A 15286-nucleotide genomic window follows, 5' to 3' on the forward strand; every position below is an offset into this window, starting at 1 on the left:
TATGTAGCACTCTTCATCTCTAAGGGTCCCTGAGAGCTTTACAAGCTACATACGTGGCATACCAATGAAGCCGAGCCATAATTCTTCTAATTAGCTGAATATCAGCACACATCACATGGCACAACAGAAAATGTTACTGGTCACTCCTCTCTTCATATGGAAAGTGCTACGTGATATTTACCAGCAGCACGTTGCAGAAGGAAATTCAGTTTTAAGGACTCTGGAAAAAATGCAGTCTCCTAACCAAAGAGGTCTCCTTTACGGCCGTGTCTGTCCCCCCACATCGCATACACGCACTCCCCAAATAGGAGACACAGAGGAGGAGCCCGAGATCTGCTGCTTGTTGCATGGCCCCACTTCCACGCTGAATTCAGCGAGTTACCATCGGATGCGTGGCTCAGACAGCTGCTTTGCTGGTGTGGCTACAGAAAAGCTGGAGAGCTGCTGCAGTTCAGTGCACGACAACATCACCCTCCTTTTAATGCCACTAAGTTCATTTCTTCAGCAAAAAGGACGAGCAGGCTATTTAATACACACAGCCTCTGGAAGTCAATGCCGCCATCTAAGTGTATGTGCATGCAACCCATCAACCAGTAAAACTAATTATAAAAATCAATTTCAGATACTTTTCGGAGCCTTTCATTCCTCAATATACTCCTAATTGATTTTTGTTGGAGAAATAGAAAGGGTAGTTATTATTTTTATTATTACAAAGGAAGGCAGGAGGGGCCGTGGTCAGTGTTTTAAGTGGCTCACCGATCCTTTCTACCCAAAAAGAGAAAAAAGGAAAAACAGCATTTTATTCACAGTTTTGCCACCTGCTGGAAAGATGGAAAAGCCTTTGAAAGGGTGACAAAGCACAAGAGAAAAGCTGGCAGTAGACAGTGCAGGGCAGAAGAGGAATGTGACAGGATTGTGAAAAACACAATGTGAGAAGGTTGTACCTATTTATAGACGGGCAGGGATGATCAAGTGTAAAAGCAGTACATTGCCGTGAACACTGTACAGCTCCTTTCATCCAAAAAGGTCAGAAGTGCCCTTATAGAGAGATGGCTCTAATCATGTCTGTATCAGAGATGGGCGAAAAGAGGTTAAGAACCAGCCCCGCTGTCCAATCAGTCTTTCTACCAGCTTCAAAGCTCCGGACCAGTCCCTAGGGGCCTTGCCAAAGCTCGTCTACCAAGCCAGCAGCAGTCTTCCGCAGGCAGTCATTCAGGACACAAAAACAAATGAATTTTTGCAGCCTTATTTCTTGCACACACACACACAAGCGCCCAATGCACACACACAAAGCCCGCTTGCCTAGCTGAAATGCAGAACGAAGCGAAGCACGCGGCAGCGCTCCAAGAAATGGAAATACTCCTTTTTGTACCCTCCTTGAGCGCCAGCCGGGGCACGCAGCCCAGCCTTGTGCCCCCTGAAGTGCACAGCCCAGCCTTGTGCCCCTGAATTGCCGGCGCATCCTCGGCCAGCCCGGCCCAAGGGACAGCAGCAGGGCAGCCGGCAGCATCCCCGGCAGCAAGGCTACCCAATTAAGCCTCCGGAGCGAGTGAGCGAGGGGGGAAGGAAAATTAAAATTGAAAAAAAAAAAAAAAAAAAAAAAAAAGGAGAAGGAGAAAGAAAGGCAAGGCTGGAGTTGCTTGGCAACGCGAGGGCAGGAGCAGCTGTGCAGCAGGTCGGGCTGGTACCCAGGCGCCCGGCTGGCCCATCAGCATCCTGCACGCCCCGCATTTCGTGCCGGGGTCTCCTAGTAACAGGCGGTGCACGCCGGGCTGCTGCGCATCCCCTCCTCGCCTCCTGCTTCTCCCCGGCAGGCACGGCATCGCTGTTTGCCCTAATTACACATTCTCCGCTGCTTCAAGCTGCCATTACTTTGGTCCCCAGAGGAGCAGCAAGAACTTTAAAAAAAATCTCCTCTAATAAGGGTTTTTAGTTTTGAATGCAGCGGAGCTCTGCGAGCTCGAAGATGCAAAGCGAGGCAGTGGCGGCAGAAGCAGCAGATGAAAAGAGAAAAATTCAGCAGTTCACCGGGTCAGATTTTTCCAGGACCCCGCAATAGATCTTTTCCCTTTGTTTTTTTCTAAATTATACCAGAGGGTGAGCAGTGATGAGAGCCCTTTATGGGCCCTGGCGCCTATTTATATCATCCAGAGCAGTGTAGTAAAGGTCTGCGCTTTGGACACTTGCAGTTTAGGCCAAGAGTTTCTGAGAAATTCCATGCAAAAAGCAAAGGTAACGTCCCAGGCAGAATATAAAAAATATTTATCAGTGACCAGAATTGACAAAAAAGCAAGTGAAGAGGAAGAGACACCCCCTGTCCCAAATGCTAACATTTTAAGTTATTTTTGTTCCATATTTTTGCTAAAGAACATGGCTTTTCATTTACTCAAACTATTGCAGTGCTGATGGGTCTCGCTATTTATGTGCCTCTTCCTTTCCTCCCCTTTGCCACTGAAAAATCAGGGATGCAGACTGGCAGAGACAGCACGGGAATAAAACACGAGGGGAAAATAAAATATCTTCCTTTCTGTTTCCTGGTTTTGTCGAGAACAACAAGAAGAAAGGAATGAGACCCAGGATGCTTTCATTCATTCAGATACCAGCTTTGATTTGGAGGTGCGGGAAGCCGTCTGTTTGGCTGTATAAAATACACCCTGTGCCAGGGCCAGCGGGGGCAGGCAGGCGATGCTTCAGCAGGAGACACCGTCCCTCCGGCCGCTGCCTCCCTCGGGGGCTCGTGGCAGCTCCCAGCAGTGCAGGCAGCAGGAGCTGCTCGCTGCTTCGTGGAGCACGTCGTGGTCAAAAGGTCTCAGCAATGCTGCCGGGCAAACCCAGACGAACCAAGAGGCCCGGTCTCCAGAGCACGAGGCAGCCAGTAAAGGTGATGAACTCTGCCGGATAGGAAGTGTATTCATCTGCATTTGGGGAAAGTTTGCACGATGATCACCTTCCCAGAGCTAGGACTCCAGAGGCTCTAAGCATTAAGGGAGACAGAAGCACCCTGCTGGAAATCCCCCAGGTCATCCATGCTGCCGGGTGAGTGTAAATGAGGAATGATGCAAGTGCGCTACAAAGCCCCACTGCTGGGTGACGCTGCATCTTCAGAGGGAAAATCTTAGAGAATAAAGACACCTTCTGTATGAAATGTGTTCCCTAATACATGTCCAAAGTCAAACAAAGCCCAGGAAACCACCTGGAGAAACCACCGTTGGGATTCTCTGGGTTTCACGAAGAATTAACAATAAAATTGCATCACGTGTACCACACTCATACAAAAGTCATTTCACAACAGATCAGAGCTTAGTCCATTCCAGTTAATTTTCACCCAGATATTCACAGATAAAGGTCTTCTTCTCAAAGGCTATTTTCCATTACAGAGGCCAAGTTTTTAGCTTAACTTGTTACGCTGAGCAAAGCTCTCTTCTCTCTGCCCATGCCCAACACACATGCCACATTCTCCTAAAAAACAAGTATTTTTCCTCCAACTTCTAAAATAACAAACAGCAGCCATGCTGGAAAAATACCAAATGTGGAAAAATTCAGCTTCAGGGAAAAGCTTAGCAGAGTGACACGTGACCAACACGAAGATGCCCAAATGGAAGTTCATGCAAAATTAACCGTAACAGGTTCCGTGCACTTACATATCGAACAAAAGTGTATGCAGATACGCACGCCTGTATTTTTATGGCATTCATTTCCAAGAACTAATACATGCTTCTAGTGCACTAATGATCACTTATGGTCATCATAAAAAACTAGAATGACATTGCAAAATTGTCCAACTAATCTATTAAGTTCCCTCTGTCGGTGGTAAGCACCCAGAGGAATCGGAGCAAGGAAAAAATCCTCACTAAACTCCGCATGTGCACAGTTCAGCAACGGGGACACCTTTCCTTCAGAACTCAGCTGGTGATCTGCTTTCATGTGGAAGCACAGGCTCGTCACTGTTAGCTTGGCTAGCACGCCTGTAAATGTTTTTCCAGCTTCCCGTTCTTCAAGCCCCAGTTTTCGGTCCCAGGTTTCAAAGGCCAGGCACCCCCAGGCGCAATCTGCCCACGGCAGCACGTGTGTGTCTATCTACAGATGGGGCCGCTAGGGCTGAGAACTGGCCCACACATTTTTTAAAGGCTTTCAGTTCTTATTCAGCCTTCTATCACGTATAAAGCTGGCCAACAGAAAGATTTGGGGTCTCTGGTGAAACAAAGGTTCTGGGCACTCCCAGAGACTGTGGATAAAGAGGGTTCCGTGCAGGATTTTGTCCTCCCCTTTCTAACAGGTATGCACCAGTCTTTAAAACTCCCTTCGCTTGAAGTCCTTGTTTCGTATTCATTTCACTCTACAGCAGTGCACTACAATTTGCTGCTTGACATTTGGTAACCAACTGGCTTTTGGCAGCGGTGTTAGACAAAAAGTTTTCTGAAGACACAAATAGAGTTTTTCCCTGAACTCCAGCAAAACAGAAACAGACAGTTTGACACATGAAATCCACCCTACAGTCTCGGCATCAGATGCTTGCCCTTTACCTACCTTGAAATACATTTTCTCAGACATCATTCCTAGTGCTAGTGCAGGTCTGTGCCATACCATGGGCACCATCTACTCCGCGGTGGCCATGGTGTTACCTGGCTCTGGACCTCTCCTGGCAGAAGCACGGACGCCCCCGCTGCGTTTAGGTCAGCTGAGACAAAGCCTTGCAGCTCAGCTGTTCCTGCGGGCAAAGCTGTACGAGGGGTGTGAAGGGCAGGCTCTGCGCTGGGGGCAAGCCCCTTGCCCCGCACACTGGGCTCCTGGGCTCTTGCCCAGATGCAACCTGGACTCAGACACCCTCGCTGTGCTTAGAGGACTGACCTGGAGCCTGCTTTTAAGACATGTGGCAGCACATTTGGCTTTTTCTGCCCAGAGTGCTTCAACTCTCCCAGGCTGCTCAGGCCCTTCTCCTCCAGCAAGCCCACCTCAGCCTAAGGTGGCACATCCACACACACGCATCTCTGTTTCAGGCCCGGTGTGACTTCAAATATTTCACAAGCACCAGTGTTTTTCTTTTTCTTTTGTTCGAAGCAAAGTTTCTGATCCTTAACCTGCTGTTTGTATCCAGTGCGGGACACCAGCAACACGAAGGGACCCTGGCAGAAAGCAACTGAGGGTTTTTAGTTTGAGGTCTTACTCCGTGAGCCATATCCTTCACCCCCTTTCTTGGCTGCCTCCAAGGGGCTCAGGGATGGATGTAAAGAAAACATGGGATGAGAAACTAGAGGGGGCTTCTCCGTGCCTCACTGGGGCAGCCTGCCACAACACTTGGAGGTGCCTGCACTCTCCCTTCTGCAGTTGCCAGCAGGCAGCAAACAGCACTTTCTAGGTCTCCCTTGTGCCAAAAATCATCTCACGTGGCACACAACCAACCAACCAAACAATACCTATTTACATCTCCAAACCCAAACAGTCAGACTGTCTCCCTACCTGTGCTACTGAATTGCAAACGATGGAGCAGAAACAGAGGAGTGAAAATGGAGGTACCAGCAACCAAGCAGTGGCTGAACACGGGCGTTTCAAATGGTGAAGGCTGCTTTTGGCAGAGCCCACCCTTCTGTCTGCACCGCTCACAAAGCTTGTTCCTCAGCCTGAGCTCTCACTGTAGTAATGACGTGAGGCTCTGGCCCTCCGCACTGAAATCACAAGACTCCCCTCCCAACTTGCCAAGTGGTTAAACGGCTTCAAAAAGAGAAAGTTTTTTAAAAGCTTGTGATCAGGTCGGGCTTATTTCAACCAGCTTTGATTAAAAACAAAACCAAAAACCAGCAACACACATCCTTCCAACTTGGCAGTGCAACTGAAAACAAATCCAGCCACAAATGAAGGTCTTCCTCACACCCCCTCTCCTTCCCCAACTCCCTTCTCTCGTTTCCAGCACCTAACTCACCCGCTGCTCCAGCTGCTGCCACGGGATTTAGCAGCCTCTCCGTCCCTCCGTGTCCCCTTGCTGGTCTCAGCCCTGCACACAGAGCTGGAGACTTGTTCCAAAGCTGTGGATCTCTCTCTTTGTGCAACAAAAAAATCCCGGGCCTTGGCTTTCATTCCTCCCATTGTAGCTATACTGTTCTCCCAAATGCTTTTCCCTAACTCATTATTCAGAATCTTACACAACTGGTGCTTTGCTTGGCTGTTTGTATTTTCTTTCTCATCTTTGGCTTTGTGTTCACTGGAGGCACCACATTAACACAACACAGCACTGCAGCTTCCCATTCATGGGTTATCACTGACACAGACAGTCTTTATTTTCTCTATTATTCCTTTACCTCAAATTAATCGTCTTCATTTATCATCCAGCCTTCCCAGCTCAATTTGCACTTTTCCAGTCCTTTCCAGATTCTGGACATTTCCTCTTCTAGCCCCAGCACTTTTGGAAGATTCTTCTCTGTCATTTTAAATCCCACCTCAAAAACCTTCCTGTTCCTTAATGCTCTTCTAATACTCTTGTGTACCTCTCGCTTTTTTCTTTCAAGTGTAGTAATTTGTTTTCCTGCAGGGTGGATTTATTTGTTCTTGTTGCTCTCACCCAGCACTTTGGATCAAAGAACTATATAATTTACAATAAGATATCATGACAATGTGAAACAAACTCCACTTAAATAAATGCTATCTTCAGACAGTCTGTAGACTCGTACTATCTACACGGGCATCTTCCACTCGTTTTAGGCTTTAGTAACCTAAATAAAGATGTGAGATGCCCAACTGCTTTTTTTTTAAGAATTGATCTTAGGTTGTATCAGATCCTGGTTTTAGATGCATAAAGAAAAAAAAATCAAAACCTTCTGACACTCACAAAATGCAAGCCCCAGCAAAACACTCTATGGCTTATCTTTTTAATCATTATTGCAATCTTCAGGATTTCCCAGTTAGTTTATTTGTGATGCTTTATTCTCTGGCCATGAAGCATCCGTGCCACCTCATACCTTCCCCTGCACATTACTGCAAGGAAGGCTGATGTGAGTTGTTTCATCAGGAGATAGAAATCTCCATGGGTCTTTGATCCAGGGGACACGACGACTTCCCCATGACTAATCTTTCCAAAGGTCGCAGGCCAACTCCCCCTCAGACGTATTTGCATCCCGACACTCGCCAGCAATATCCTGTTTTCTAATTTAGGAAGTACCAATGACTATACATTTTCTTTGGCCCATTCTAATTCCTTTCCTCTCCACTCTGCTCTACATTGGCAATTCATCTCCACACATGTGAAGGCTGGACTAAAATTTCTGTTTCTCAAAAGAGACATTGTCGTTTGCACTGATGCCTGCTCCATGAATAAGTGTGAGAGAATGTATTAGGGTTGGATTATAGCACCAGCCCTGGTGGCTCCTTTGTTATTTTTTTTTTGCCTCACCCCCATGTTGGCAGCACAGCCTTTCCAATCCTACAGCTCACCTTTTCCTCCTGTTTCCACACACAGCCCCTATTTCTCCCAAGTGGCTTCTTTGCTGCCCTCTGACAGACAGACACTTCCACCGCTGCTCTTAGCTCCTTTCCGTACCCTTCTCTTCAGATGCCCCAGCTTGCTTCGAATCCAATCAAATATTTTCATTTCCCTTTCAACCCAGACAATGTTTTTCCCTTCCCCTTCCAGATTAAATTCTCTCCCACACAGATAATTGTTTTTCCCTCTCCAAAGGTCGTCCAGAAGGTGGTTTCATAACCAGTTCAACCATTGATGGGCCTTCCAGAACTGTCCTAATTCTCTAACGGAGGAGATGCAAGAGAATAACAAGGGAAGCTTGCACAGCACCATGCACAGTGTGGGGTCTGAGTGTCCCTGGGCTCCCCAGCGAAGTAAAGCCCCAGGAGAAGCCGGGTTCCAACCCAGCAAGCTGCTATCAGCCTGTGTTGCCTCCAGCCCAGTCTGGCTCATCACGCTGCGAGGAAGGCCAGCCAGCGTCTGTCTGGTCAGCGTTACGTACGAACGAAAGGAATGCAACCTCCTTCCGCTGCCTTCCACCCCCCAGCTCCCCAACCCATGGCTTTCTTGTCTTCTTGCAGAGCAGTAAATCCCTTTGATCCAGCCAGTGGACTTTGCACATGCAAGTTGGGTGACCGGCCCGCATCTGCCTCCGGACGGCGAGCCCCACACTGAGAGCTCTTTGTCTGCCAGGGCACTCCCACCCCTTCGCACAGAGCCCACTCTGGCAGCCTGCTCTCGCATGACACACTAACGAGCTACCAGCCAAAGGAAAATATCTCACAATCATCTCAGGCCCTCTGGCTCATCCAGTGAGTAAGCCAAGTGGCTAGTAGCCATGGGCGCTGCTGGGCGCATTCACAACCCGCAGCACACGCGGCTCCCTGCGGCTCCAAGGCGGCTGCGGAAAAACAAAGCGCCGATGGAGAAAAGGGCTGGTGGAGAAAAGGGCTGACGGAGAAAAGGGCTGCTCGGTCCTAGCCCCGGGGCGGGCATGGGAAAGGAGGCAGCCCTGCCATTCACAGCTCAGTCCCAAATTACCATCGCTGGTCATTTCTGTCCCTCTCTTTCACAGGAAGCTCAGGAGCTCCCTGCGGGGACACCCCACTGCCGAGGGCAGAGCGAACAGGTTCAATGCCTTGATTGTACCAGCTCTAATTATGGCACTCGTGGGTTTTAAGGGAACAGAGCACTTAAAGGGGATGAAGGGGTCCAAATGACTTGGATCTTGGGCCCAAATAAGCTAGTTACATAGGCCCCTCCCCACCACTGACTCAGACCGCTCCCAAGATATAACCTAAAGGTATTCAGGTACCTCTGAACACCCAGGTGCTTTCCACTGAGAGAAACCTGTTCACAGGTTCTGCCTCAAAGAGCCCAGTTTGATTTTAACAACAGGGTTATATCCAGTCCACTCTGCAAATGAAACCGTCCTTCCTACACAGCCATAGACAGCTAGGATGTAACCAGGTACAGGATGCTTGTAGGGCTGCAAAGACAGGATGGGACAGCTCCTCATCTGGCTTTGGTTTTTGCCTCTTCTCTTTTACCTTCCTGCTTTTTCCTAACAACCTTTGCTACCTTCTTTGAATTTGGTGGATGAAAACACAAACACCTCTGTAAACTAGGAAATGGTTTACAGACTGGTTGAACTACTGCTGGTTTAACTGGCAAGCTCGGAGGGATAGCTGGACCCACTGGGTGAGGTGATGACAGCGGGACATTTGGGCACGGCACCTGCACAGCCGCAGTCTCATCACTTGATGCAGGTCTCCCCCATCTGCCAGTAACGGTGGACTTGCCTTGCCCACCACACACATACACCCCAACTAAAGCTATTCAATAAAAGTATCATGGTGCCAGTGAGAAACGTTTCTTGTCATGGAATAATTGCAAAACACAGTATTTGACATGGTGATGTTACCTAGGGGAAAGATACAATATTCAGCCAGACCTAAGACTTGATTCAAAAGCTTGTAAAATCTTGCAAGATTTGGACTCCCATGGGTGGAGGTCTTGCCAGAGTGGCTGTATTTTCAAAAGCTCCCTCAGGACTCCTTGTCCCCATTCGCACCTACTGGGTGACCAAAACATAAAAAAATGCACAGTTCACCCCTTTTAGGTGAACATGTCACATCCTTGGCTAACTTGAGAAAGACCTGTATGAGAATCATCACTTCCAGCTTGAGGAAGAACATGGGGGTCACATGCAAACAGTCAAGGCCATTGCATTAACAACTCACACCCTGGAGCTGTGCCGTGACTGGAGCCCTTTGGCCCACTGGAAAGCCTCAGCTGAGATGTCCTCCTGGACACCACAGCAGAGCCTGCTTTGCTGTGGGTTAAGCTCATGGTGGCTTTGGCAGCACGAGTCTCCTGACCACATCACTGCAGGTTTTAAAATGACTGCACTACTTCCATTGGCTTTCAAATCACTGGATCACAAGTGAGGTCACTCCTGGTAAGGCGGCTATCCCCAGTAAAAGCACTAGAAAGCCCATATTGAAAGATCAAACCCAAGGCCTTTTATGTCTTAACATGATTTATACCTCAGACCATGTAACTTTTACAGTGCTGCCTAGTATATGATGGATGCAGCTCTCTTAACAACCCACACATTTGTTTGATTTACTGCACTGGTCCAACATGTTATTTTCTACCTTGCAAGAACAACCTCACTTCTAGGAATACGCCTGCATGATAAGATCGTGAATTAAATGTGCAGTTATCGTAAGAGACCACACATTTTACAGTAAAATTGAGAAAACTGATTACAGCAATCCCTCTGGAAACAAGAATAATCACATGATAAGATAGTGCTAATGGGAATTTATCATCTCTCATCACATGTGAAGCCTAGAACAAAGCAGCAACACTAGCAAACTGCACAGCTATTACTGCCAATGAATACCAGCTGAAAAGCTACTGGGGACTATGAACAAATGACAGGAGAGTAGGGATGCTGAACAGCCAAACTGCAGCCAATTTGGTATGCTTCAAGATGCTTACACAGTAAAGCTTATATGCAACACTAATCAATACTACCCAAAATAACTGTCTGATATCTTTCCATACATCCCATACCCTTTCTATCCACACTATTCCAACCAAGATCCATGTCATTGATTAATTTGCTCTTGTAGCATTGGCAGTACAAGGAGTCTCCTGACCACATGCTGTATTTAGTCACCAGAGTAACCTGAAATAGTGAGATCTCAAGTGTACATGCATCTGTGCTGTACACGTCTGCATCTACACACATGCTCCCTCTCACACAGACATTATTCCTGAAGCGCCTGTCTCAGTTCTGAAATATGCTTGTTCCCTTCCCCCATACAAAAGGCAGCAAAAACCTACCCACAGTATTTTCTATTTGAAGCAATTAACACTTGACTAAAATTAACATTTTTAAAGCTGTCTTGGGGATCTGAGTGCGGAAAACCCAAATTGGCATGCCCACAGTTTTAACATGAATGATACATCTACAACCCTTAGGTATCCTAAAATTACTCTGCACCAAGCCCCATAAGACACATGAAAGCTCAACATATTAATGGTAGGCAGTGAACTCCTCCGTTCTGTTGAAAAGGGGGTACATTTGCTGCCCTACCGTATTTTTCCGTTGCCCTGTTTCACAGATATAGACTTGAACTTTCAGAAGAGCTTTTTTTTTTTTCTTTTCTAAATGAGAATAAAAGAAGATGGTTACGATTAGGTGGCAGGAGGATAAGATGAGAGAAGCATCCTACACAAGTACCTGTATGAGTCCTCTGGTGAGCCTTTAAGTGGGAGCTCTTTGTGTAAACCTTCCGGCACCCATTAAATTGACAGCGGTGAACCCTCTTCTTGTTTTCTGGGGACGCTTCCGCCCCTGGCCCTCCTTGTTCACTGTCACTTTGCCCACTTTTTATCGTCCCCGCGGTTGCTGCCGCTACACCCACTTTCATGGAGCTGAGCGAAGCTTTCTTGGCCACCAGTTTCAATGTCACCGTGCCGTCCACTGCCGAGAGAGTTTGTGAGGTTTTTACAAGGTGGCGGCTGAGCTCCGGAGAGGAAGGGGGTGTTAACGAGGTTACTGCATTGAGTTGGGCCTGGTTGACGGCTGTGTAGCCTTCTGTGGAAGAGCTGGTGGACTGCAAGCTGAGGCACGTCTCAGACAGCAGCTTGTCCCGTGAAAGGATAATGTCCATGTTGGCGCTTTTGTCACACGTACTCGTCTCCACCGGTAAAAGGATGGGGTCCAGCCGCCGGATGGTGTCCTCCGCATCTGGAGCTGAGGAGGCGTGAAGGAAGCAGTCTAAGTCCTCACCAAAGCTCTCGGAGATCTTCCGTGGTTCTGTCTGAAGGTATCGCTCCAACTCGAGGCATGTCTGCAGGAGGGGAAGGGAGAGGGGAGGGAAAGAAACCGCTGTTAGAGAGAGATTACAGCATAGCTCCCACCGAGGGCAGGAGAACAATGTGGTGCAGAGCCACTCAGAGACAGCACCCGTGCACACCAGCACCTTCTTGCCAGACGGTCACCTTTTGGCACACATGGGGACTTGCACTTGTTCGAAGCTGCTCAGAGACAAGGTATGGGAATATCTGTGTACGGTAGCAGATATTATGATAGAAGTGAAGATACGACAAAGCATCCACTAAATTTTCATGGAAATCTGCACATTGCCCCATGGACACCAGGCCCTTTCCAATTTTAACTGTAACCTGGCCAACAGTCACCTCCACATGAAACTATTCAATCTGCCCAATTTCCCGGCCACATAAAAACAAAAAGTCACCTCTCCAGAGAATTTCCTCCTCTTTCTTTCCAAACATTAAATTTAACTGCAAATTTTACCCAGCATAGCTGGCTGGAGCTCAATCTATTCCTGGAATGGCAAAATTCTGAAGTATATCATTTTAAAACAGAAGGAGGAGACAGAAAACCTTCCAGTGACACCATAGCTTGGTTGAAGGGGCTGAGAGAAGATGTAATAAGAAAAAAAAGGGACCTAATGCCTTTCTTAGAGGGCTTTTGGCACAGCTGGTCAAGCAGGATTTCCTGCATGCAGGACACCACACTTGCACACCAGCACACACACACAAACTGATTTAAAAGTAGGTGACGATGCAGGCAAACAGCTGCCACATAAAACTGCATTCCTGCACCTCCACAGCAGTGATCATCAGCACGAGGATGGGGTGAGCCTATTACTTGAATGTACCTTGTATGAGGCGCGCTGAGCTCATATATGGAGGCCCAATAAAGCCTCCAGGCACCTTCACACTGCCCAGTGTTCTCTATAACCAACATTACAGACTTTTATTATTTATAGAAAATGGTTAGCTGTAGTTTCAGGAGCATTTAATGGAGTTTATTAGTGCTATTTTTCACTTCTTGCTGCCCGAAAGGATAGCTGGTTTAATACCATCACTGCAATTTTACGGGGCTTAGAAAAACATACATTCTAACTCAGATTTTTTAGAAACTTCTAAAAACAACTCCTAAGAGAACACTTCTAGAGATATGAAAGAAGGGACTTTAGGCAAAAATATTCAATGCAGCCTACGGGAGCTGATGGCCCAACTACATCTCAACCTGGAAGCCAAACATCTGATCAAGAAACAAAAACTTCCTATCACCGGAGGCGAGACGGAGACTCCTGCCTTCTGGGTACAAACGTCAATAAGAGTGTAAAGAGGCCCCATTCACAGCTCTCTGGGAGCTACCCTGTAACTCAAGATTATTCCTGTTAATGCAGCCTGGAAGCAACACTGCTGTTTGCAGATACAATTGGGTGAGATGGCTTCCAGAGTTACAGAAATAATCTGTCAGACTGCTATCTGTGTTTTTTGTTTGTTTCTTTTTGGTTTGTCATTTAATAATAGCTGCTTATAGATCTGAGCTGTAGAGATGGACTTGGACAAAAAGCAATACAATGGCAACATACACAAGTGAGACACGGGGGTTATTTTCACAGATGTGACACTGCACATGCGATGTGCCTGCAGGTGGGACACTTACTGGTCAGGAACTTTGCCATAAGCAAACCCCCATACAACCAAGCTCCCCAGACTTAGTAGGGCGCTTCACTTCTTCACCTACCACAAACAGGACCACTGAAGAGCTGTTTTTTTGTCAAATACATGGGAGATGAAGTCTGCAAGCTTTAGTGCTCCTGACACTCAGCAAGGGGAGGTCCAACGCTGGAAAATGGAGGGCCAGCACGCCCCTGGGAGCTGGTACCAGCGGGCTGCAGCCTGCTGCTGGGGCTCCTGTTGGAGGCTGCCAGCTCATTTCTCCAGCAGCCTGCTCCAGGAGTCACAAGAAACTGTTTATTTGTGCTCCCTCCTTTCCCCACCGCTCCTTCAGCTGGGTTTTTCTGGACAGGTTCCTATTTCCTGCTGCAACAATGCGACCGGCCCGCACGTCCGCCCGGCTGCCCCCAGGGCTTCCCCGCTTCCTGCAGGCAGCAGAAAGCTGGGAACAACGGGAACCAGCCCTGAGCTTCCCAGCAGAGTGTCACAGCATCGCATGCTGCTGCTAACTGACCTTGCCAGCTCGTGTGACTGCAGGAGAAGCTCTTCGCCCCGAGCCCACCTTAACCCAGTACCAAGGACTTCCTTCTGGGGGCAGGGACGAGGGACAAGGCTTTCAGCTTTATTTACGAGTCCCCTCTCCCCTGAAGGTCCATCAGAACAGGCTCCTGAGGAGGGAACAGACAGCCTCACTGCTGTCCCCAGGGGACCAGCACCTAGTGACCCTGCTCACACTGCTCCCAAGCAGAAACCTTGGTACCAGCACGGCAGAAAGCTGCTGTGCTGGGGCTGCTCTCTCAAGGGAGAGCTGCTCTCATGGACACAAAAAGCCTGGCAGGTTTTAGGGGCAGCCTTCCAAATGTGCCCCACAGTCTTTCAGGACTGACACCCACAAGTGCACCAAAAGAGATGATGCTTTTGAACTCCCCTCATCATGTAATTTGGGCTTTCTGGCTCACTTAGCCTTCATCCAGTGGGGCAGAAACAGGTCTAAGGGCCTAATAAATGCAAGGCTTCCAAAGTGATGAGTGAGCATAATCACAAATTAGGGATAGAAAGGGAAAAAAGAGCGAGAGAGAGGGACTCAAGGCCATTAAACGTGATGACAGTGACATGAGATTTCAATGGCTGGGTCCAGAAAGCTGCACACTGGCTCCACGCGCCCGTGGAGGCAAGCGGGAGGTGCTGCTGCTTTAAGGCATAACTACCCTGATGACAACAATAGTAGGCCTGACAGTTTTTCCAGCTTCACCATTAATTTTCCATAAAGAGCAGTTTCTCGATGAGCCCTTTTCAGGCAAAGCCTGATGCTTCAGAAACCTGTAATTATTCCTGGCTCCCCCCTCCCGCAGCCATTGCACCTGTGCCATTTCAAGACACCAGCTGGCCATGCCTTGCCTTCTGCCTCAGAAATCCAAAACCAGTGGATCAAGCCCATCTCCCCATAGAGGGGGAAAAAAAAAAAAAAAAACTCAAAGGCAAAGAAACAATATAATGAGGTCCCTCCCTCCCGCCCCCCTCAATCCCCTCCACCAAGTCAACAGGGGGGCAGAGCCTGGCAACGCCGAGCCAGAAAGGGCCTCCGGCTCAGCTGCATGGCAGACAAAGCCCGATGAGGGTTAAGGCCGCAGCCCCTCCTGTGCCCCCCGCTAGGGCCCTACCTGCTGCTGCCGTGGCCGAGGGCAGGCGATGGCAGGCAGGAACAAAGCTTCTTTCCCCATATGCGCTCCCTGGCGTGTGCCAAGTACCTTACGTGACCTTCCCCTCGCTCCGGCCCAAATCACCCGGGGAGCGGCGAGGCAGCGTTTGGAAAACAGC

General features: G+C 48.4%; 1 protein-coding gene across 6 annotated transcripts in view; it reads right to left on the bottom strand.

The window, feature by feature from the left end:
• The window catches only part of KLF7 (KLF transcription factor 7), a 64486-nt gene that overhangs the window by 22984 nt on the left and 26216 nt on the right, over positions 1-15286 (bottom strand). For 5 of the 6 annotated variants that reach the window (XR_011097683.1, XR_011097681.1, XR_011097682.1 and 2 more), the window contains exon 2: positions 11208-11820. Coding sequence is in view for 3 of the 6 variants with exons in the window: in XM_068685978.1 (XP_068542079.1) it covers positions 11208-11820 (613 nt within the window). In the remaining 3 variants the exon portion in view is untranslated. The remainder of the gene's footprint in view (positions 1-11207; positions 11821-15286) is intronic. The other variant, XM_068685979.1, reaches the window with a different exon arrangement.

This window comes from Anas acuta, chromosome 6, assembly GCF_963932015.1.
Source record: "Anas acuta chromosome 6, bAnaAcu1.1, whole genome shotgun sequence".
Classification (NCBI taxonomy): Eukaryota; Metazoa; Chordata; class Aves; order Anseriformes; family Anatidae; genus Anas; species Anas acuta.